This window comes from Pezoporus occidentalis, unplaced genomic scaffold (assembly GCF_034315485.1).
Source record: "Pezoporus occidentalis ecotype Australia unplaced genomic scaffold, CSIRO_AGI_Poc_V1 ctg221, whole genome shotgun sequence".
NCBI lineage: Eukaryota > Metazoa > Chordata > Aves > Psittaciformes > Psittacidae > Pezoporus > Pezoporus occidentalis.
In genome coordinates, this window is record NW_026914084.1 from 844,750 (window position 1) to 866,063 (window position 21,314).

Sequence of the window (21,314 nt, forward strand, 5' to 3'; positions counted from 1 at the left end):
TTTCCCACCCTGGAAAAAAATGGCTTTCTGAATCATGAACTGGGTTTAGTAAGTGGAGAAGGGTGACAATACAACAGTGAGGGTTGTGAAAGCAAGGGACATCTCAAAACGGAGAAAGTATATGGATATGCCATGAACAGAAGCTAAACCGTACCTAAAGAAAAGGTGAGGCAATACTTAACAGGGCTGTGGGTATCACAAGCAAGACAAGGAATATATTTTTCCAAGAGGAATGTGACTCCTCTTCAGAGGCTTTGGGACTGGGGGAGAGAGGGCTATGGCTGGACTACCCCATGTGGAATTGTTCCAATCAGAATAACTCACATTTCTGTTCTACCAGTGCAGCTCAGGAGTGCAGGGGGAGCATTCATCTCCCGAAGGACAGCCTGTCCTTGCAGCTATTCCTGTGCTTCCTGCCAGGGCAAAAGCTATTTGGAAGACTTCATCATCATTCTTTCTTTGTTCTCCAAAGCTGCAACTGGGGATTTATTTTCCTATGCATGCTGCAGAGGTGCGTCTGGTTCTCCACACAGGCGTGCAAAGGAGTGGTGGGGTTTCCTCTTTCTGTTTGCAAGGAGAAGTGCAAGCGACTGGGTCTTTCCAAAGGCAGGGCAAAGAGGGAAGTGGTTATCGATACTGTGATAAGAGCAGAAACAAGCTCGTGAGAAGGGTCCGTATGTTGTCAGAGCATCTCTGCCAGCAGTGAACTGCTGGGTGTTGTTTATGTATAGGAATGTTGGACTCCTGTTTACCATGAAGTACAAAATCAGGTAAGGGATCAGGAGCATGAGGGTCATGCATGCTGTGCACGTGAAGGCCACTTCATTGTCCTAAAGGGCAGTGAATAAATTCAGAGCGAAAATAAGTGAGACAGAAATCCCATCTGGCAACTTCAGATTCAAATAGCTTTTATATAATGTAGGTTGGGGAATTCTCCTGCTTCCAAGTACGTAGAACCGGGCTCCTCCAGGGGTGGGTAAGGCCTGCATTTCATGCACTACATTTCTGGACATGGTATCACACGGTATGCAAGCTGCAAGGATTCAACTGAAGCACATTTGGAGAAAAGACGGCTCCTGAAGTGTGCAAAGTGTAAGATCAGTCACCAGGGAGGAGGCTGTCAGACCTTTTCTCCCGCAGGCTGGAGTTTGTTACGTGATGGTGTCCTCAGTGTTCCTTGCCTCTTGCAGCAGGCTGGACATGCCACTGAGCTGCAGTGCCAAGTGGCGTGATGCTGGCTGTGCACAGCACAAGCCTGGAGGAGAAGCCTAAGCAACAAATGCAGAGGAAGAGTCAGCCCTAATCTCTAGGCAGTGTAAAAATCTTAACGAAGTTACTAAGTATGGAAATGCGGCGTCATTTCAGAAGGCGTTGCATAAGGTTGCCATACCGGCTGCCTCTGCAGAGCTGCAGGCTCAGAGCCTCAGCATAATAACGCCGACAGATTTTTAAGGACAGGTTTCTGGTTCTCCTGTAAGGGGTCCTGTAAAACACACACATGGATATAGGGCAGAGAGCAAAGCAGCACATGTGCGTCATGCATTCCGTGTCTCCTGTTCCAGCTCTGACCTGCCTTCCCTGGAGTGAGTGCAATTAGTAAACTGGAGCTACAAACTCTCTGGAGGGCTGTAGAAACCATCTTCATGTATCAACTGGCCGCCACAGACACTGCCTCATCTGCCTGCAGAGCATGGACTCAAAGAGAAATCGATTTTAGTGAGGGGTGGCTCACACACAGTCCTGCTATGGGGTGTGGGATATGTCCTGGCAATCTTTCCAGGCTTTGGGTGAGCTGAGTATGGGCTGCTGCCAGGTTTAAGCAGAATTTGCAATGGCTCTGAGAACTGGAGATGGTTGCCCTGTGGCTGGCAAAGGGGATCAGTCTGGGGAGGAGAGGAGGGTTTTGCCCTGCACAGAGAAGCCACATGCTCATACTTTCACACCAGTTATACTGTTTTCCGTGGCTCAGCTGAGACCAACCAGTTGCCATCTCAGGTACAGATTTGACCCATCAAAGGAAAGACTGTCCTGCTCACTGGGCTTTCTTGCCTCTAGTTATCCCCATCCCCGGTCTGGCAGGTCCAGCTGATCTCAAGGTATCTACTATGTTGTGCTACTTCCCAAATCAGAGCAGTTCCTTGCATGCAGTTACCAGTAAGCTCTGGAGAACAAAGCAGCGCTTCAAGCAGGACCTTACCGTGCCTGCCAGGCTGGAGTGCTTCTTATTTATACAGCACATCAAAGTGCTTGCTCAGGAGGCAAGAGGCAGATGCTCTCATGAAGGTGAGGAGTCTGGACTACCCACTGATGAAGGTCTTAATTATCCACACTACTTCCAATGTGGCATGAGCCCTAACTCCCAACAGGGAATAGCATCCACATCACTCAGGCAACCAGCTATAAGTACAGACAGGTCTTGGTGGCCAGTCACCACCAAGGCTGGCCTGCTCAGCCCTCCCTGCCAGTCAGGCTGGGACCTGCAGTGTCTGAGCTGGGCGGCTTCCTGAGTCGTGTCAGTGCAAGCAAAAAGAAATCTTAACCCCCTGGGGAAGGATGCTGGCTCCAACAAACCAAGCAGAGATCAGGTGCTGCTAAATCTGGGTATCAGTGGCCAAGAAAAGGGAAAAAAAAACATACACAAAATGATTAAAAATGGCACGTCCCAAATCCTGACGCTTCTATCAGCAGAGCACAGCCATGCTGAATGTGGAACTTCGCCCATCTTCAGAACCTCACGAGAATCAAGCACAAAAACTTCCTTGCATTGAGTGGCTGGACTATAAATTTACCCAGTAATTGAAGGGCAACAATTAACATCCACAAGCAGAAACCACCCTACTACACAGGCTCCTGCCTACCCAAGCTCTCTGCAGTGTTTAATAGACACCATCACAGCAAGGCTGGGGTTTTTCTGCTGCCACACTCCAGCACCAGGGCATCAACTCATCTACCATGGCTCTGCCAAGGAACATGAACCCCAGGAGCCAGGCTGCCGGTTGCTGTCAACCCCGACCCATATCCCCAGCATACACACCCTGCTCCAGAGCACCAGGGAACCTTCCCCACACCAGCTGCACAGCTAACTTGGGAGTAAGGCTATTATTAACAAACTCATCTGCTCCTTGGTAAAAAGCCAAATTTGCATGCACACCTTAAGATTTAACTCCTTGGAGGCAGCCTGGAGATGCCTCCCAAGTCCTTCACATTTCCATCATGGACATTACCAAGAGCAACCCCACCCATTCAGTCCAGTTCATCTACTACAGCACAAAAGCAGCTCCTACCCCAACCCCACCACCCTGAAACAAGAATCACACCCCCTCCTAGTTTGGGCATCTGCTGATCAACAGGAGAGATAAGAAACCCAAAGTGCCAGCTCAGCAGAGAGCCACGGCCTGCTCCACAAGCTCCCAGCAAGCTGCTTATCCCTTAAACTCATGTTCACAACTACTGAGCTTTCCCATCATGTTTTACATCCCCACTCACCTCCCTCAGAATGTTCAGTTCTGGCAAGTCTGAACCTTCCACCAGTATTACCTTCAATGAACTCCTGAAGACAGAATTCTTTAACAGGACTATGCCTTTACTATGGGAAAACTTAGGGCACCTCAGTATAATACCCCTCATGATGGTGCATCCATCTATTAAAATGTGTGTAAATTGTAGCCACAACCCGCATCAGTCATCCTTTGAACAACTTCAAAGCACATTCAACATCCACACTGCCTCCACCACCCAACAGAAGCACTTCAGTGTTACACAGCATTCTCCCATGAAGACCTGAGTAGTCCAAGAGGTTTGCATTTACACCTAGGTGTGGTGCACCTGTTTCACGGGTAGTCAGTTACCTCACACTGCAATTTAAAGTTTACTATAAAATAATTTATTAGACAGCAATACACAGCCTTAGCAGCAAGCTTATATACATGCACATAAAAACTGCTGACTACCCTACTCAGCGACTCTAGCTCTTTTGCCCTTGGCCTTGCGGACCTCTTCGATCAGATCTTTTAAGTACTGAATTTCCTTACTAAGGGAATCTGCCTTCTCCTTCAGGGCCTGGTTTTTCTGCTCCAGCTCTCTGCACTCCCCAGAAAGTGCCTCCTGTTCTGCCCTCTTCTTCTGCCGGTAACGTGTGGCAGCAGTCTTATTCTGCTCCATCTTTTTCAGTTTCTTATCTATTTTCTTTTCTCCCTTTATCTTCGCTGACACTACCCTCTCTGCAGGATGATCATAGGGTTTGGCCTGCACAGAGCCACAGCTGGTTTCTGCAGTGAACCGGTTGTCATTGGGGGATCCAACTGAATTGGTAGGGCTATGCTGGGGTGTTCCCAGGTAAGAGTCTGGGCTCATGCATATTCCACTATCATCGGAATGGTTCTCCTCCTCTTTCTCAGACTTGGTGATCACTACCACAAAGGCAGGGCCCTCCTGTTTTCTTTCGCCTTCCAGAACATCCACTTCACTACCAAGTTCTAAGCTAAATGAGTGGTCTGGAGTGGAAGTCAGAGACCCTGGGGAGAGGGGAAAAGACCAAAGGGAAGCCAATGGGGCCACTGGATCTACACCAATGGGTGATTCAGGGAGATGGGTGATTAGGTCTGTTATCAGTGGAGGTTCTTTGTTGTGGAATTCTGGGATGGCAGGGTTAAATAGGAGATCACACGTGTCTTCCAACGTGGCCATCAGCTCGTCTGGCGAGACGGTGGCTTCCAGATGTTCCACACCTAACAGGGCATCAAAATCAAATTCCTTCAGATCCATCTTCTCCACCATCCACTCCATGCCAGAGAAGGCATCCTCTGCACAAAAAAAGGAATTGCCATTTCAGTAAACCAGTTCAAGCATCTGAATGTTATCTAGCAGCTCGTATTTAACACCCAACCTCTCCCTCACATGAAAAAAAAAACAAAAAAACAACAAAAGAAATCAACCAGAAGAAAAAAATCTGCCATTTAACTGCAGAACACTGCAGGGTACAAGGGAGCCTTGCCAGCATCCCAGCATTCCATTCCCCTTACTCCAAGGCCAGAAGAATTCAAGGCCATTTGAAACACACCGCCACACTTGGCTGCGGCTGGGGAACAGCACTGTAACAGTCAGTGTGTTATTAAAAGGGCAACAGAAGTGTCACTTTACCATACACCAGCCCCATAACTAGCCGTTTCTTAACTGTGTAAGCTATGTAGTACACATTCTTTCAAGCACAAGTATGCATGTGAGGCTGCCTTCACATTTACAAAAAAGCTGTCTATCCCCCCCCCAGAACATTACACGCCATTTTAACTGCTGGATTAAGTAACACCTTACCCTGGCTGCTATCTATGGTGTTGCCTAAACTGTCCACAGCAAGCCAGTTGGAGGAGACTGCCTTAGCCTTGTCGCTGGAGAACCCATGCGAACCGAGGGGCTCGGCCACCTCCAGGTAGTCATCGAGGAGTCCCAGACTTTCCTCAGCCACCGAACACGGCTGGCTGAAGGGGGATAATAAATCCCCCAACAGCATCTCGTTGTTCAAGAGGCTCATCTTCGTCAGTTTTTAATGCTTTGATGTCAAAGGATGCAGACAAGTAGAGGGCTTTGTTGTCGACTACAGCAATGCTGCTGTGCGATGCCTTGAAAAACCTGCGAATTAAACTTAGATCCATCAGTACTTGTTTGACCGATATAGTGTCTTTAAAAGCAATACCACCCGCTTTGGGGACTGCGGTTTGCACGTAACGCAACATCTTTACCCCTTCCATGTCTCCTCTTAGGCTCCCGCTTCTCCCACCGAGGGAGGTGCGGCTTCCTCATGCCCAAATATGGGCACGGGTGCGCCGGCCCCGCCCACCCGCCGCCATGACTCACGCGCCCATGCCGTCAGCCGCGGCCATTTCGCGATCCTGCCGCGTCCCCCATCCCCACCCAGGCAGCGGCCGCCATTTTGTATCCTGCCACGTTTCCAACCGCGCCTCCGGCTGCACAGGGCTGAGCCAAGCCGAATGCCGACGTGGGAAAAGGCTGCGGAGCCCTCTGGAACGAGCCAGCTTAGAACCAGACGTTTGGGCGACAAAGCAAGCGTCACACACTCCCCCTTCTACTGGAGTCTCCGTATTAGAAAACCCTCCAGAGACTTAAGAGCTACAACATCAAGTATTACAGCGCTGCTGCCATCTTATTAACAGCCCCCGTTTATCCACTCGGCACGACATACCAAATGGTACCGCCTCTGTCAGGAACCTCCCTTCAGCAGCACTGCCCCTCGTGGGTTAAAAAAAACCTCCCTACAGATAAGCTACTTTTATGCTCACGGAAACCCCATGAAATGGGTAAATCCCGAACTTTTAACAATCGAGCTTTCTCGAAGGATGAGTATGACATAGGAATTTTCCGTCATTTCTTTTGAAGCGGCATTTCCTCCCATTTCTGACACCCTCCGCCTCGAGCACGTTGAGCCCCACAAGGACACCCTTCACCCCGATGCTTTTATTCCCGGGTGATACCATCCATTACCGTGTTAAGCGATAAAACACCCCACTCCAAGCCCCCTTAAGGCGAGAAGCGGGCGACTATCAAGAGGAATTCCCCGTCCCTCACACACAATACTCACGCCATGGTTGCAGATGCCGGGGGTGTGCTGAGGCCGCCGCCGCTGCTGCTGCGCCTGCTGCACTGGCCAATGCCGCCGCTGGCCCTGCCGCCCTTAAAGAGCCATGGCGGCTAGGGGAGGGGAGGCTGCTCCGTTCCGCGCCGCGCGGGAAGCTGCTGCGCGCCCAGACACTCGCAAAACCACTTCTCTCATCAAGGCTCAGGCGGACAATGAGGCGACACCGCCCGCGCGCCGCGCTTATATAGTAACCGCCTGAAGCAAAACAAGATCCGGCCGTGAGGTGTCCTTCCGCCCAGCGTCACCTGCCTCTCTCCAGCGCCCGCTGGCCTGTACCCTGTCTCTGTGGGCTTATCTCTTTCTATTCTGGCCCGAGGCAAACGCAGGAGAGGCAGAGAAAAGCTGCCCCTCCAAACCGGAGCGGCGGCGGCGGAGGGACTCTATGGTGTACCTCCGCGCCTCCGCCCTCTTGCGATCGTCGGTATCACGTGACCAGAGCAGCTGAGGACGCTCCTGGGAGGTTGGGAGGGGGATGAGAGGGGCTGACAGGAGGTCGCACGCAGACCGCCACGTGGGAAGGGGCCCTCTCATTGGCTTAGAGACGAGTTGTTCACGTGCACGTAGAGCTGTTATTGGCCAGGGCCCAGAGGAGGCCAGCTGTGGAGGGGGCAAGGAGAGAAGGGGGTAGTGCAGGGGCAGGGAAATGGCGGCGGTAGGGGTTGGGGGGGGTGACGTGCTGGAGCTGTCCGTGCGCCCATCACCGCAGCCCTGCGCCTCTGCTGATCTGTCGCGTTCGAAGCACTATGTGTGTGTGTGTGTCCCTGTGGTTTCCAGCAGCCCCTTTTGTTCTCTCCACAGAGTCCTGCTGAGGTGAGGCTGGGGCTGACAGCTGCTGCTCAGGCCAAGGCGCTGGCATGGCTCCCCTGACGTGCTGAGGCAGTGGGCGCCATGGCCGCCTGCTCCACCAGATAAGGTGTCAGCCCAGGACAGCATCGCCTTCTCTCCCTGCCTGCCTCACACGTGCAGCACTTCGATTATGGCTGTTTCAGGGCACAGGCTGTGTGTTTGCCTGTGTGAGGGTGCTTCTCAGCTGCTATGGCACAATTCCGACCTGGAGCGGTCATGCAGATCTGTGCTCCTGAGCAGCGGAGAGCATGAGTCTAATTAATGCCTTTAACCCATGCAAATGCTGAAAAATGAAGTTGGCTGTTCCCCAGAATTTCCAAACTTCCTCTCCTGCCATGCAGTTTCACACTGACACAGTTGCTTCTCTGTTCAGATGTTACTCCGACCAATGTGAGCATTAATGGATAACCTACATAGCTTCACAGCTCTAAAGAGCAGCGTCACTTAGGAAAGTTTTTAAAGTGCAATTTCACATTATGTTTTATCTGATCTAAATCAGCTTGATGCTAGGAAAGAAGGCAACCTTCTCCATTCCTGTTCCTGTCTGCTCTGTGAGATCTGCCTCAGTGAGCCAGCTCAGCCAGCTAACCCAGCAGGAAACTCACAGGAGTCAAGAGTTTTCTGCTAGTTTCAGTCCCCTCATCATTTCACTGGGGTCAGTCAAGCATCGGTTAGCTCCAGTGATTGGTACCTGTGTGCTTCCTTACTATGTCAGAGTTACCCAGTTTCGAACAGTTGCTTTTCCATGTTCCCAACCAGCACACCGTCACCTCTGAGTGCTGTGGTCAGCCCTCGCTTGCTCAAACATTATCATCTTGCAGGTCACCTTGCTCTCACATACTTCTATGAAAGGCTCCTCTATTTTCCACTTAAGCCCTCAGTAGTATTTGTATAAAGCCATGGCCTTCACTGAGTTTGCTCAGGTGTAACTGCCTGGAACTCATTAAACAGCTTGGCTGATAATTTGTGAGGACAGGCATGACCCAGTTTTTACTTTTAGCAGGCTGATGTTACCATCAGCACTAAAAGCAGAGTCTGTCACTCACATCAGTAAGCTGAACACTACTGCTGAATGAAAAAGTCAGGTTTTCCTCCATGTTGTTTAGTAGTTTGTTTTGGGGGTTGTTTTTTGTCTAGATGCAAGCACGGATTTTGGAATGACTCATTAAAATGGAGGAGGCAGGGAAAAATGTCCTCCAATGCCAGAAAATACCACAGTAGCAACTGAGAGATCTAAGATGACTGTTCTGATTAGATACACCACAGAGCAGACAGATCTTGCTTCAAAGCAAAGCTTAGAGGATGCAGCAGCTTTTAAAGAAGCCAAGTGAGTGACTGGATGGGTGGACAGCATCTCCCTGTCCTCACTAGCTGAGGGAGAGCTTTCACATTCCCAGGTCTCACCTGCTTGCCCCTGCTCTAAGTGAAAAGGTGATTGTACAACTGTAATCATAGCTAAATAAACAGAAATTCTATACACACCCAAGCCTTCATCTTGTAAAGATAATTATAGATTTCTCTGAAAGGACTCTGGGTATGTGTGAGCAAGAATCACGCAAGCAAAAAATGGAACATGCAATGAGGAACTTAGCCCAGATCTGCCGGTTTCCTTGCTGTGTGGTTTCCATTTTCTCTGTAGACTTTTGTGGAAATTTGTCTGCATTTTTAACAATCTCCAATCCAAAAAGCAAAATCCCATAATGAGAAGCCAGCCATTTAGTGAACAGCATATTTCTGTGTTTTCTGAAGGACTGCAGAATTACTGTTGCTACATCATTTCACGAGCATGAATTTTCATTTCAACTGCAATTCCTTTATAAATTGTCTCTCTGCATTTGCACATATTAAGTTGGAGGTTTCTCCTTTGTGGTTAGGGTTTTTGACTGAGGTAGAAGATACTCCCTCAAGCCCAAGTAACAACTCCTTGGGAATTTTTGTTGAAATATTTGTAGTTTTTTCTTGTACAAGAAAAAAATCTACAAGTATTTTCTAGGCAGAGAGCCCACTACTAACTCAAGTGTCTAAAAAGTATTCCTTTTCAGCATTACAGAATATATTTGTAGCTTGAAGGTCAAGAAGCCTGGCAGCTCTGGAGAAAATTGAATTTACAGCGAAAAAAGGTAGCTTCTGAATAAAGATTAATTTATGTGCATGGTCAGTGAACTCCTGCTGACATGTTAACAGCTTTAGCACTGTGGATGTTATTTTCCTGCCCTGGCTACTGTACGTCGGCAAACAGAGCTGGTGTGATAAGTAAGATCCAGTCCGACACAGAAAGCGAGGGGCCAGCCGCAGGAGATAGGAGCGGCTAGTACAGAGCTCACTGCAGGAGAGAGGCCAAAGTGACCTTGCTGGGGAGCGATGAACTGCCCTGATAAGCGCAGCACTGCAGAAAGCCACCTCCAGGCAAACAGCAGCACCAGGAGGTGGAACGATGCTCCTCCATTCACCCTCCTCCTTCATTAAGATGAAGGTCAATATATGGGTTGGTTTGTTGGGGTTTTGGTTTTTTTAAATTAATGTGGCAAAGGAGAAGAGGTTTTCTTCTTCCACCAGCAACTATACAGGAGATAAACATGCTGAATACTATGTTATTAAGTGCACAAAAGACAAGGAAGACGTCAATGTTTCCATAGTAACATCTCCTCGCTCAGTCTAGACCGCCTGGATAGGATGCTCGCAGGGGTTGTCAAGGGGGGGAAGTAGTCATGGGCCTCTGTAGCAGGGGATTGAAGTGAGGGCAGTATGTATTGCTGGGGCCAGGAGGGTAACCAGCAGAAGTAGCAGAGATGGAGATGTCTTTTCTTTCCTGGAGTACTGGGAGAGCTGCAGCCAGGGAGGAGGGCTGGCAGACACTGCATCAAGAGGGCACATCACCCCATGGTTTCACTGGGCAGGCAGCTTTGAGCCCCCATTGAGCCTCGGTGTGCTGGAGAAGGGTCAGATGGGCTTTTGGCCAGCCCTCAGCCCTGCTGGTGTGGCTGGGGAGGAGGGAGCATTGCCTGCTTTGCAGAAGGATGAGTGTGAGGTGAGTCCTGAGGGGATTCTTGTAATAATTTCTATTCTTTGACCCTTCCATCAGAAAGGACAGGAAGCCTGACCCGTACTTCAGTGAGGAAAGAGTTTCCAGAGACCAGCAGGAATTTTTCCTGGAGACAGAGAGCTGAGGAAACAGAAGGGAGGAATGAGGCAAAGCAGCTAGACACTTCGAACAATTTTCAGGGAGAGTTACCTACAGCCTCTACAACACAGGCTAATCGCAGTGCTCGGTTGCTTCTCTCCTCATGCGGCACAAACAGATATCTGAAGGATCTTTTCTGCCAGATTCTCATACCAAGCTCTTTAGGGATTGCTTTATAGACGTTCCATTTTAAAACTCGATTGAAAAGCAAATATATATGATTAAAGATCAGGCTGGGAGGTATTAGCGTCCATCTTTGATTACACGCAAACAGAAAATAAGTTAACCATATGCTCTACCCCGTTTGTTTTGGACTAGTACACTAAATGAATCTCTAATAAGTCATTCATTGCTTACCCACCCCCTCACTGTCTTCTCCTTCTGTCCTGTTATGTAAATATCACTGACATTTGAAATGAGACTAATAAAAAAAAGGATTAAATTTGCAATTTACTTTTGCAACTTACAGTTCAATTATTTTAGTCAGCTATGGAAATAATCCTCATTGTCCACCTACATTTTTTTTACTGAACAAATGTGGGCATGCCAAGCACATGCTGCTAGCTCACAAAATATGGCCCTCCAGAGGCTTTGTTACTCAGAATTGGCCAGGCTGTGGCCAGCTGCCAGAAGTAAAAACATTGTGCAAATCTGGTAAGAGGGAGGTGAGTTTCAACTTGTAACTTGCCTAAGCATGAATTTCCTGAACAAAGCTACAACTGGTTGAAAATTATGTTTAACAAAAAATATGTGCAAGGGGAGGGAGGAGAGGGCTGGCTTTTGTTCCAAACATTGGGGGATTTTTTTTGTTACTTCATTGTCCAGCCTTATTTTATTATGATGAAAGGACTTGGGGGTCAAGAATAATCCCACATGTGTATGAGCACATGTGGGATACAAACAAAAGCCTTCCAGTTGTCCAAGCAATAAAAGAATGGAAACATACCTCATGTCAACTGTTGTTCTCCATGGGGCTGTAGTTTACGTGACCCCCACTGCAAGCTCTGTGTTCAGTGCATATCAAAATGTCTTTATCTGTATGTTTTCAGCATCTGCTGGAGTTGCACATGCCAGGTACCTTAAAATCGTAGAATCATAGAATGGTTTGGGTTCGAAAGGACCTTAAGATCCTCCAGTTCCAATCCCCCTGCCATAGGCAGGGACACCTCACACTAAACTATGTCACTCAAGGCTCTGTCCAACCCAGCCTCAAACACCACCAGGGATGGAGCATTCACAGCCTCCCTGGGTAACCCATTCCAGTGCCTCACCACCCTTATATTAAAGAGCTTCCTCCTTATATCCAATCTAAACTTCCTCTGTTTAAGTTTGAACCCATTACCCCTTGTCCTACCACTACAGTCCCTAATGAAGAGTCCCTCCCCAGTATCCCTATAGCCCCCCTTCAGATACTGGAAGGCTGCTATGAGGTCTCCACGCAGCCTTCTCTTCTCCAGGCTGAACAGCCCCAACTTCCTCAGCCTGTCTTCATACGGGAGGTGCTCCTGTCCCCTGATCATCCTCGTGGCCCTCCTCTGGACTTGTTCCAACAGTTCCATATCCTTTTTATGTTGAGGACACCAGAACTGCACACGATACTCCAAGTGAGGTCTCACGAGAGCAGAGTAGAGGGGCAGGATCACCTCCTTCAACCTGCTGGTCACGCTCCTTTTGATGCAGCCCAGGATATGGTTGGCTTTCTGGGCTGTGAGGGCACACTGAAGCTGGCTCATGTTCATTTTCTCATCAACCAACACGCCCAAGTCCTTCTCCGCAGGGCTGCTCTGAATCTTTTCTCCGCCCAACATGTACCTGTGCCTGGTTTTGCCCGACCATAGAATCAGCTAGGTTGAAAAAGACCTTTAAGATCATCAAATCCAACCAACCTTGTGTCTTTCTGTGCAAAAGGATGGAGAGTGGTGATACGCATTTCCTCCTTCCTGACAGTGTGAAGCTAGCAAGAGCTGAGGCCTCACAAGCAGGTATGGATTATGAGACTGCAGCATCTCAGACAGCCACAGACACCAGTGAGTGAGTTAACAGCCTGTGGTCACTGCAGTGGATTTGTCTTTGACTGTCTCAGTGCCCCTTACACTTCTCAGCACAAGGACTCCTTCCTTTATCATTCCAGTAGCCATCACACTGCACACCTGAACCTGGCATCTAAACTCGCAGCTTCATCTGAAGAGGGTGGAAAGGTTATTTGAGCTTGAGTTATTGTTCAGTGAGGGGAGATGCACAGTGAAAGGCTGGTGAAGTACCAGACTATGCTCTGTGTGCTCCAACTGGGGATTTGTTATTAACTTCACATAACTTCAGAGGGTCTTGATAAGGCTGGGAGGAAAGACTGTGAACAGGTATACCCTATTAATGAAACAAACCAGAATCCTGGGGATATCTTGTGTGTGAGAGAGATCTCTTTATCTCTGATGCTGGCAGGGAGCTTCAGCAGGAACACTGACAAAACAGCTAGTTCCCATGAAGCTCTGAAACTCATCTGGGGATAAATCACTATTGAGGCTGTAGCTCCCCAGCTCCTTGGGGAAGAACGCTGCAGACATTATTCAGTAATATATCTCCAGTCTTCAGAGGCAGCAGCTGCTCAGTGGCTGGAATTTACCAGCAGGCTTCAATCTGTTTTAATATATACTTGTTTACAGAGGAGGAGAGAGAAAGTCTTGGCAGATGTTGATGCAGTTGAGATATCATTTCGTTTATAGCTTTTTCCCAAATGACTGTAATTTTGCCTCCTAAGGTCTCTTGTTAGGAGAGTTGGCAAACGATGTCAGAAAGAAAATTCTTCCAGAAGACTTGGAGAATGCTCTGCTCCCTGAACTTGCACAGGGGCTTGTGGGTGGCCTCAGCAGAGGCTCCTCAGATGTGTTACAGGGGGACTGGCCATGGGCAAACTAGGTAATAGTCGCAGAAGACTTTGTGGCCAAAGTATTGTATTGAATAGGTGCTGTGGTTTCTCAATCCACTGCCCCTCTTACTGGTATCACTGTGGCACATGGTGAGAGAGGTTTGCAGTTCTTTTAACAAGAGGAGGTTTCTGTGCTTGAGTGCTGAGGGAGCTGTTTGGAGGCCAAAGCCAGATCTGCCTGAGAAACCAGCCACAGCAACCCACCTCTGCTGGGGAGGGAGGCACTGCTAGCTTGCTCTTTTGGCACTCAAAGTGAGAGACTTTGTTGAGGCCTTGTACTGGGATCATGATGACAGTAGACATCACTGGGGCTGAGGCAACATAGGTGCTGTTCAGGAAGGTAACATTTGAGCTATTCACCTTAGCCATGCAGTCTCAGTGAGAATGATTTAGATGATGAGCACTTATCAGAAATATAGGTCTCCTCTAGGCAGGGCAGGCTCTGTCTGACCACAGAAGGGTGAAGTCTGTCCCAGGCCACAAGACTTGGAAGTCCAGCCTGCTGGTGACACCAGGCATCTTCTTTTGTTATGCAAAGTGACAAACTGAAGATGAATCATTCTTTTTATGAATTTTCTCTTCTTACATAAGAAATAAATTACAAAACAAAAACAAAAAGAAAGGAGAAGTATTCCTAATCCGAATCATTAGCTCATTGTACAAGATGATTTCTACTGTCTCTCTCACAGCCACAGGCACTGATTTGGGTAAGAGAAGGCTTATGCCTTGGTCACGCGCTTGCCTCAGCAAAACCTAACCTCCACATGAATGCCAGGAAGCTGGGCCCCTGCCAATATGCCCTCTTAACAAGCAGTATGGGAGCTGCAGCTCTGTGGCTTATGGGATTCCTGTCTTGTTCTACCTTTGCTTCAGCGCATCGCAGGCTCTCTGACAGCGTACCGCTGCTGCTGTGAACAGGCAGGAGTCGAACATAATTCAGACTGTGTTATCTGTATAATCGGCAGTAGTTATCAAGTCCAAGGCTGTAACTATCCTCTGTGCTGAATAAATTTAAGAACTTGAAGGCAAAAATGTCTTGCTGCCACACTGCTTCCAGGAGTGATTGCTTCTTGCTTTTTGGAGGGGGTAAGGAGCCTGCCAGGGCATTGTGAGCTTTGAAGCAGTGTCTGACAGGACATGTGAAGAGCCAAGATCATTTGGCATCTATGCCCATGTGTCTGTTGCCTGTTAGGTCTCTGTTCTTTAGAAGGCTGAGCAGAATGAGACAAGAGAGACTTACCGGACTGGGATCATTGTAGTGGGATGACTGATGGCACAGTGTATCATTCCTGTGCTTCTGTGGATCAGTGACAATTCTACCGTGCTGAGGGGCAGGGGAAGGGGTTGGCTTGCACCGAAGTAACTGTTGCCTAAAAAAGAAGATTCAAAACAAACCTGAAAACTCAGACAAGCAACTTTTGCTTCTTATTTGTGAGAGATGGCTTTCCACGAAGAATGTGGTTAGAATTGATGTGTATATATATTTCCCCTGAGAAGCTTAGCACTAAGTGTTAATAGACAGATCAAAGAGCTACTTAGCCACTGGAGCCAGGGAAATTGAACCAGGGCAGCAAAATAAAAATCAATCTCACTTTTAGCGTGTTTAAAGTGATTTTGTTCAGAACTGACTTCTGCGTGAGTACTTAGGAAAGCTTAAGACCATGAAAAGTTGAGTTCCACGAGCCAAACTCTGTCTCCCACTCTCCTGCTATTCATAAAATGATGAGAACGCTTTAATGTAGAGAATGATTTCAGATCTTCTATGCCTTACCTGTTGGTTAGACCACTCTTTTTTTGCCTTACCTTTGCAGTATTATGCAGGATCACATACTATGAAGATATTATTAGCCTGCTCGCCACCACATTTCTGGCTCTGTGACTCATGGGTAATGCTGCCCTTCTCAGAGTACACTAGGAAAACATTTAGACTGTGCTATCCCCCATTGTGTAGAGGACATACTTGTTACATGAGAGCTGTTTTAAGTTGAATCCTAAAAAACGGAGCGGGAGGATATTTGTTGAATCTCTCAGACCGTAACTCAGCCTGACAAGGATAAAGAAGGTAAGATCCAGATACCTCAAACAGTTCCCCAAGTGTCTAGACTGCAGCAGTCCTCCTAGGGCTGGGAGCCAATACTGAGTTTCACTGGCAGGAGGGGAAATCTCCCATTTATTGCTTGCTGCATCTCTGAGCAAAGCCCAGCGTTTCAAGATCCAGTTGCAGATTCAGTGAGCCATTCTGGAGCCATCGAATCACACCCAAGTGCAGGGAGCAGAGCACTGTATTTTATCTTACCTGGAAGAGAGCCTTCTCATTTGGAAGAGGCCCCTCTTTTTTCCATGAAACTAAATTTAAAAAGCAGCAGCTGTCTGCATCTTTTCCAGAATTTAGAGTATCAAAATAAACCTTGAAAATCCCCTCAGAGGCGATGAAGTCTTTGGGGAAGAAAAGAAACATTCATCCTCTAGTTCAATGCTTTAGCATGATAATCTCATATTTGGGATACAGTCATCCTCTCCCCCTCTCCCCCAGCCTAAGATCAGCCACAGGATAGTCAGGCTGGAGTTTATTTATTTATTTGTTTAAAATGAGGACAGGCAAAAATAAATCAGTAAAATGTAATTTTACTGCTTCATTTCCAGGACAGGGCCCTGGTTATATAACAAAGCACGCAAAATATTTTGCTTTTTCCAAAATTCATCTTCCTCCTAAGCCATTTGTTCCTTAGGCTAAGAAGAGGAGAGACACAGAGTCTTTGCAGCCTGGAGAACCATTTATGCTGTTCTTTGTAGCAACCTTTTCCATACTTGAAATAATTACCCTGACTCCCCTCAATTATTTCTTCACTCCATTAAACAAATCCGTATCTTTTGATCTTTCCTCCCTGTTCATGCCAGGACAGCTTTTATGCAAAAGTGCAAACCACTGCATACATTAAACATGTATTGCAAGCTCTAGGCTTTCCAGGGGCATTAACTTGAGGCTGTATTGCCTGGCACAGATTGCACAAAGCAGTTCATTTTAGCTATTCCTATAAGGCTCCATACGATGTGTAACATGCTTGATCTTGTATGATCTGTATCTAGCACAGAACAGATTAAAGGAAAAATCCCAAAACACCACAGGTGAGGGGTATCAGAAAAAAAACCCAAACAAAACGTTAGAGATGTAGATTCCCTTTGTATCATAGAATCCCATACTGGTTTGGGTTGGAAGGGACCTTAAAGCACACCCAGTTCCAATCTTCCGCTAGACCAGGTTGCTCCAAGCCCCGTCCAACCTGGCCTTGAACACTGCCAGGGATGGGGCAGCCACAGCTTCTCTGGGCAGCCTGTGCCAGGGCCTCACCACCCTCACAGGGAAGAACTTTTTCCTCATGGCTGACCTAAATTTCCCCTCTTTCAGTTTAAAGCCATTCCCCCTTGTCCTGTCACTACATGCCCTTGTAAAAAGTCCCTCTCTAGATTTCTTGTAGGCCCCTTTTAGGTACTGGCAGCTGCTCTAAGGTCTCCCCTGAGCCTCCAAGATTGTTAAATGCTAATTGCCGAGTCCTCATTAAAACAAGTCTCATAGGACAATGTCCCCATAGAATGCCTTCCCACAAGTAAGGAGCCTGGGATCCATCAAAAGCAGCATCATTTTGTGCTTTACTTGACGTTCAACACTTCTGCCCCACCCCAAGCAGGCACATAGATCTGGGTCTTACTTGGAAGAGCTTCGATTAGATCAGACACAGGCCCCTGGCACAGCGGCTTCCTCACTGCCTCAAGGCTGATGCTTGGATAAGTGGAGGAGCACAGCTGGCCAGGGACAGGATGGGCATGGAGAAAGAAACACAACTGAGCAAGGGCAGGGAAGCTTGCGCAGGAAAGTTTAATATTAAGAGGCATGGAAGCCTGCGAAGTCTGGGGAGCCACATGAAAAGCAGGTGCCTGCCCAGGCATGCGGCTATCAGAGAAAGGATGGGAGGCACAGCACTGTAATTACACATCATCTTGTGACTGACGCGAATGCTGCCAGGAGCCAGCGAGCTGCAGCACCGAGCTGACTGCTCTCTCAAGACAAGTTGCAGAGAGCCACAAAGGGAAAGCAAGTGAATCAGCAAGGGGCACGTCAGTCTCCAAGCCGAGACTGACACCACGCTACTGGTGTGGTGCAGAATTATGTCAGGGTGAAGGTGATGCGCTGAGAGACGCTCCTTTGTTTATAAACACACCAGAGACAACCACGGAACTGTGGAAAGTCATTTTATTCCAGAATCTCATACACTCTGTCACAGACCATGCACTTAAGACTTTCCCCTTTGCAAATCTGCAGCCTCCAGGCCTAGGAGAGATGGGGCATCATCTCTTCATTTCTCACTGCAAGTACCCACATGCTAACTAAGAGTAAGGGCCCTGACAGCAGCTCACCAGGAGGCAGAAAGTAGCCACTTTCTTTCATAATTGCTTTTAAACATGTGGGAAAAGAAATCCATCTGACTTTAAGGATTAGCAGTGGAGCTCAGCAACAGTGAAACCCCACAGCTAAGCAAGTTGGTCCTCGCCCCATGGTTACAGGGAACAAGACTACAATCTCGTGGGAAGCATCCTTGAGAGCCCAGGCAGCAACCAACCAAACGCATGCTCTGGGCCTCTTACAATCAATTTGTCTCTGAGCAGCTCTGCCAGGAAGGTGGCTGGGAGCTGCCCTCTTCACATTCATCTTTAGGTCCTCCTGCTTTGTGCTATAGCTTTGACTAGGAAGGAGCCTAACCATAGGCGAGAGCCCTCCAGTGTGTTCATCACCACATGTACTGTGTTTAATACTGAAAGGATCCAGTTCGAAAGACGCTGTAACAGTCTGTCTGACCCACAGGCTGGGTACAGCATTATGTAAGCTTCCTGAAGATTTACCCTACTCCTTCTTCCTGGCCTCTGTTGCTAATTATGCCTGACCCTACTCTCGAAATACTCCTCGTTTCAGTGTCCCTGTGACACATTACATCTTTGGCCTCTGCTGAGACTGCCACTGCCAGGGCAGCTATTGCCCACTGGGGTGGCTGCCTGTAGAAGTGAGCATTTGCCTCCCGAGAACGGGCTTGTGGCTAGCTCAGAGGAGGACACAACTGAAGGGAAGAACTGATGGGAGTGATTCAAGTGAAGTGGAGCAAAGGCTACAGAAAAGGCAAAAAGGCAGCTTCAGTCTCCATTTGATACACAAATTGAGCTCAATAGCAGCAAGAAATGGCCGTAAAATATTAATTCATTAGGTTGCCAGGAAGAAGTAAAAGCATTCATGTGTAAAAAGAGATATGTATGTGACACAAGCCAGCTAAGACATTGGCTTCCTTCTGTTTGTGTCTCACCTTTCTTTGTTTCTATAGTTTTGATCATTCCAAACCATGCTCCTGCTCAACAACATTCTACGTGAAGACCACGGTATTGGAGTCAGCACCAAGTGAAGGGGTGAGATGACACTGAAGAAATGAACTTACAGGGAACTCCTGACAACCCACATATTTTAATATTTTTGTTGACCTTCAAGTAATTAAAAGAAAGGGGAATTTCCCCCAATAGCCCATAGGCTCCAAGTCTCATCTGTCTGCTTTTAGGCTAGGAAGGCTGACATCAGAAAGGCAGTGGAAAGCAGGGAAAGGAAGAGGGGAAGAAAATCTGGGAACCAGAGTGAAAAGCAATCAACAGCTGACCAACACTGACTGCTGCAAAACTTACAAAACACAGAATCATACAAATGAAACTTGTGTTAACCCTTTATACACTTACAGACTTTATATACACACACAGACTTCAAAGTATGCATCTGGCAGTCTAAAAAATACCAGTACCCTAAGGATTAAATAATTTAAAATGCAACGTTGCGTTATCACTGTATAGGAATACTATCTGACATCCTGGCTAAAATGGACGGATTGTCCAGGGATAGATGCTCCCTCCCTCATCTCACTAACACTGCCTCTAAAAAGAAAGCAAGGACTAAAGACTCCCCTCTGTAGTTCTACTCCTGAACACCTTGAAACTTCGCTGTCAAATGGGGGAAGCCCTGAGAGGAAGGGAAGAAAAGAGGATTCATGCTCTCTCCAAACTGCTGGTGCAGTACCTCCCTCCATTGGCGAGGGAGGATGGACAACAAGGGGGAAGAAGGTGCTAAAGGTGGGAAAAGGTATGTTTCTGTAATGACAACTGGTCTTTGAGAGAGACTCGGGAGGACACCTTCTCTCCCCCTCTTTGAAGTCAAGAGGCCAGAAGGCTTAATTAAAAGTACAGAAAGACTATGTGGCTAGTTCAGGAGACCAGCAGTGCTGCAGCTGCCCCCTGAAACCCATACCACGGTCAGCAGTGAATGGGAGGGCAGCTAAACGAGAACAGCTTGACAGCAACCATAAGCAGGAGTGGGCAGAACTGCATTACCAACAGATCCAAACAGAACAGGAAGGTGTGCCCTCGCCAGCTTTCCAAGAGTAATTGTAAACTGGGAGCACTGGAAAGTCAGCGCATGGGAATGAGGAAGGGGATGGACAGCCTCAGTTCTGAGGTGGCTGGGGAGGGAACTAAAACACACACTGAGAGCAGATGGCAAAGACAACATATCTCCAAATGCCATCTCTGCATATGTACCTTAATATCAGTGTATGAGACAGAAACTTGCTGATGACACCAGTTCAGTCCTGTCACCTTCACAGATATAAGGCTGGTGAGAACCTGGCTTACGTGTGCTTATCACAGAGCCCTTTGAGGCATGCAGTCCTGCTTCCACCCCCTATAAACCAGAACAGCCATAATCTCCCAGGGAAAAGATGAAAAAATAATCCCTGTTCCCATGTGTGTCTCCCACCCCTCCCCCATGATCAGCCTCTCTTCCTCTAGGCCAGAGGCATCCGATGAGCTGCCCTGTTCTCCATTCCCCAGGGCCATTCCCACCAGCAACATCCAGCAGATCTGGCTAGGCAGGAATGGCAAGCCCTGCTCCTTTGGCCTTGTAACACAGCCAGACCACAAAGGCTTCTTGCTCCCTTATGATGGCTTCAGTGAGAACTGCCCATACTGGAAGCTGTGTTGCAGCAGACTGGACAAGCCTCAGCCCTTATGCTGCCAAGGATGAGGTGGCTCTGTAGGAGCAGGATCCCTGGGCATTCTCCCGTTCCAAGCTCTACAGCCCTAAATACTGCCAGTGTCATCATTAACCTCTCAGAAATACAAAAAGCAACCCTATCCAAAACATCTCCCTCAGTCTGCCCTGCATGACTGGGTCAAAGGGACCAAAAAAGACCTAAAACCCCCCAAAATAAAGGAAGAGACAGTGTGGAACAGGAGGGAAAAAGAAACATGGGGCAAAGTCAGGGTGGAGGAAAGGATCTCAATGCAAGTCTGCTGAAATTGTCACTGGATTTACCAGCCCAGTTCCACCTTCTTCAAACCAAAATGGACTCAACTGTAGTAACTGCACTACAGGAAAAAAAAGTGCATAGTTTGGTTTGGTTTGTTTTTTTTTTTGGTAGACACTTAAAATATTGGCAGAATGGATGTGAGGATCTTAGAGCTGCAGTTTTAGCCTCTTTTCCATAGCCAATGGGTACCTGTTGGGACAGAGATGGTGGAAATGGACCAGTAGCACCAAGAAATTCAGTGGGAGCACCAACTCCACAGCAGGAAATAATAATGAACCAACAGGAGGGTAGGGTAGGGTGGGGTGGGTGGGTTAGGGGAGGGACAGG

General features: G+C 47.9%; 1 protein-coding gene and 1 long non-coding RNA gene across 2 annotated transcripts; both read right to left on the reverse strand.

The window, feature by feature from the left end:
* Positions 1–3,860: 3,860 nt before the first annotated feature.
* ATF4 (activating transcription factor 4) lies at positions 3,861–6,963 on the reverse strand. Its single transcript, XM_062620489.1, has 3 exons — positions 6,593–6,963; positions 5,311–5,625; positions 3,861–4,802 (listed from the first exon to the last, which is right to left on the reverse strand). Exons 2-3 carry the CDS (start codon positions 5,525–5,527, stop codon positions 3,952–3,954), a joined length of 1,068 nt encoding a protein of 355 aa, XP_062476473.1. The 5' UTR covers positions 5,528–5,625; positions 6,593–6,963; the 3' UTR covers positions 3,861–3,951.
* Positions 6,964–9,985: 3,022 nt separating this feature from the next.
* On the reverse strand, positions 9,986–13,437 carry LOC134164600 (uncharacterized). Its single transcript, XR_009965190.1, has 2 exons — positions 13,058–13,437; positions 9,986–11,754 (listed from the first exon to the last, which is right to left on the reverse strand). It is a non-coding gene; the product is annotated as an uncharacterized LOC134164600 (long non-coding RNA).
* Positions 13,438–21,314: the final 7,877 nt, after the last annotated feature.

Coding starts and splice junctions, on each gene's coding strand:
- ATF4 (XM_062620489.1), bottom strand. CDS start 5,527: ATGAGCCTCTTGAACAACGAGATGCTGTTGGGGGATTTATTATCCCCC. Junction 4,803..5,310: donor CACCATAGATAGCAGCCAGG/GTAAGGTGTTAC, acceptor TTTTTTGTGCAG/AGGATGCCTTCTCTGGCATG.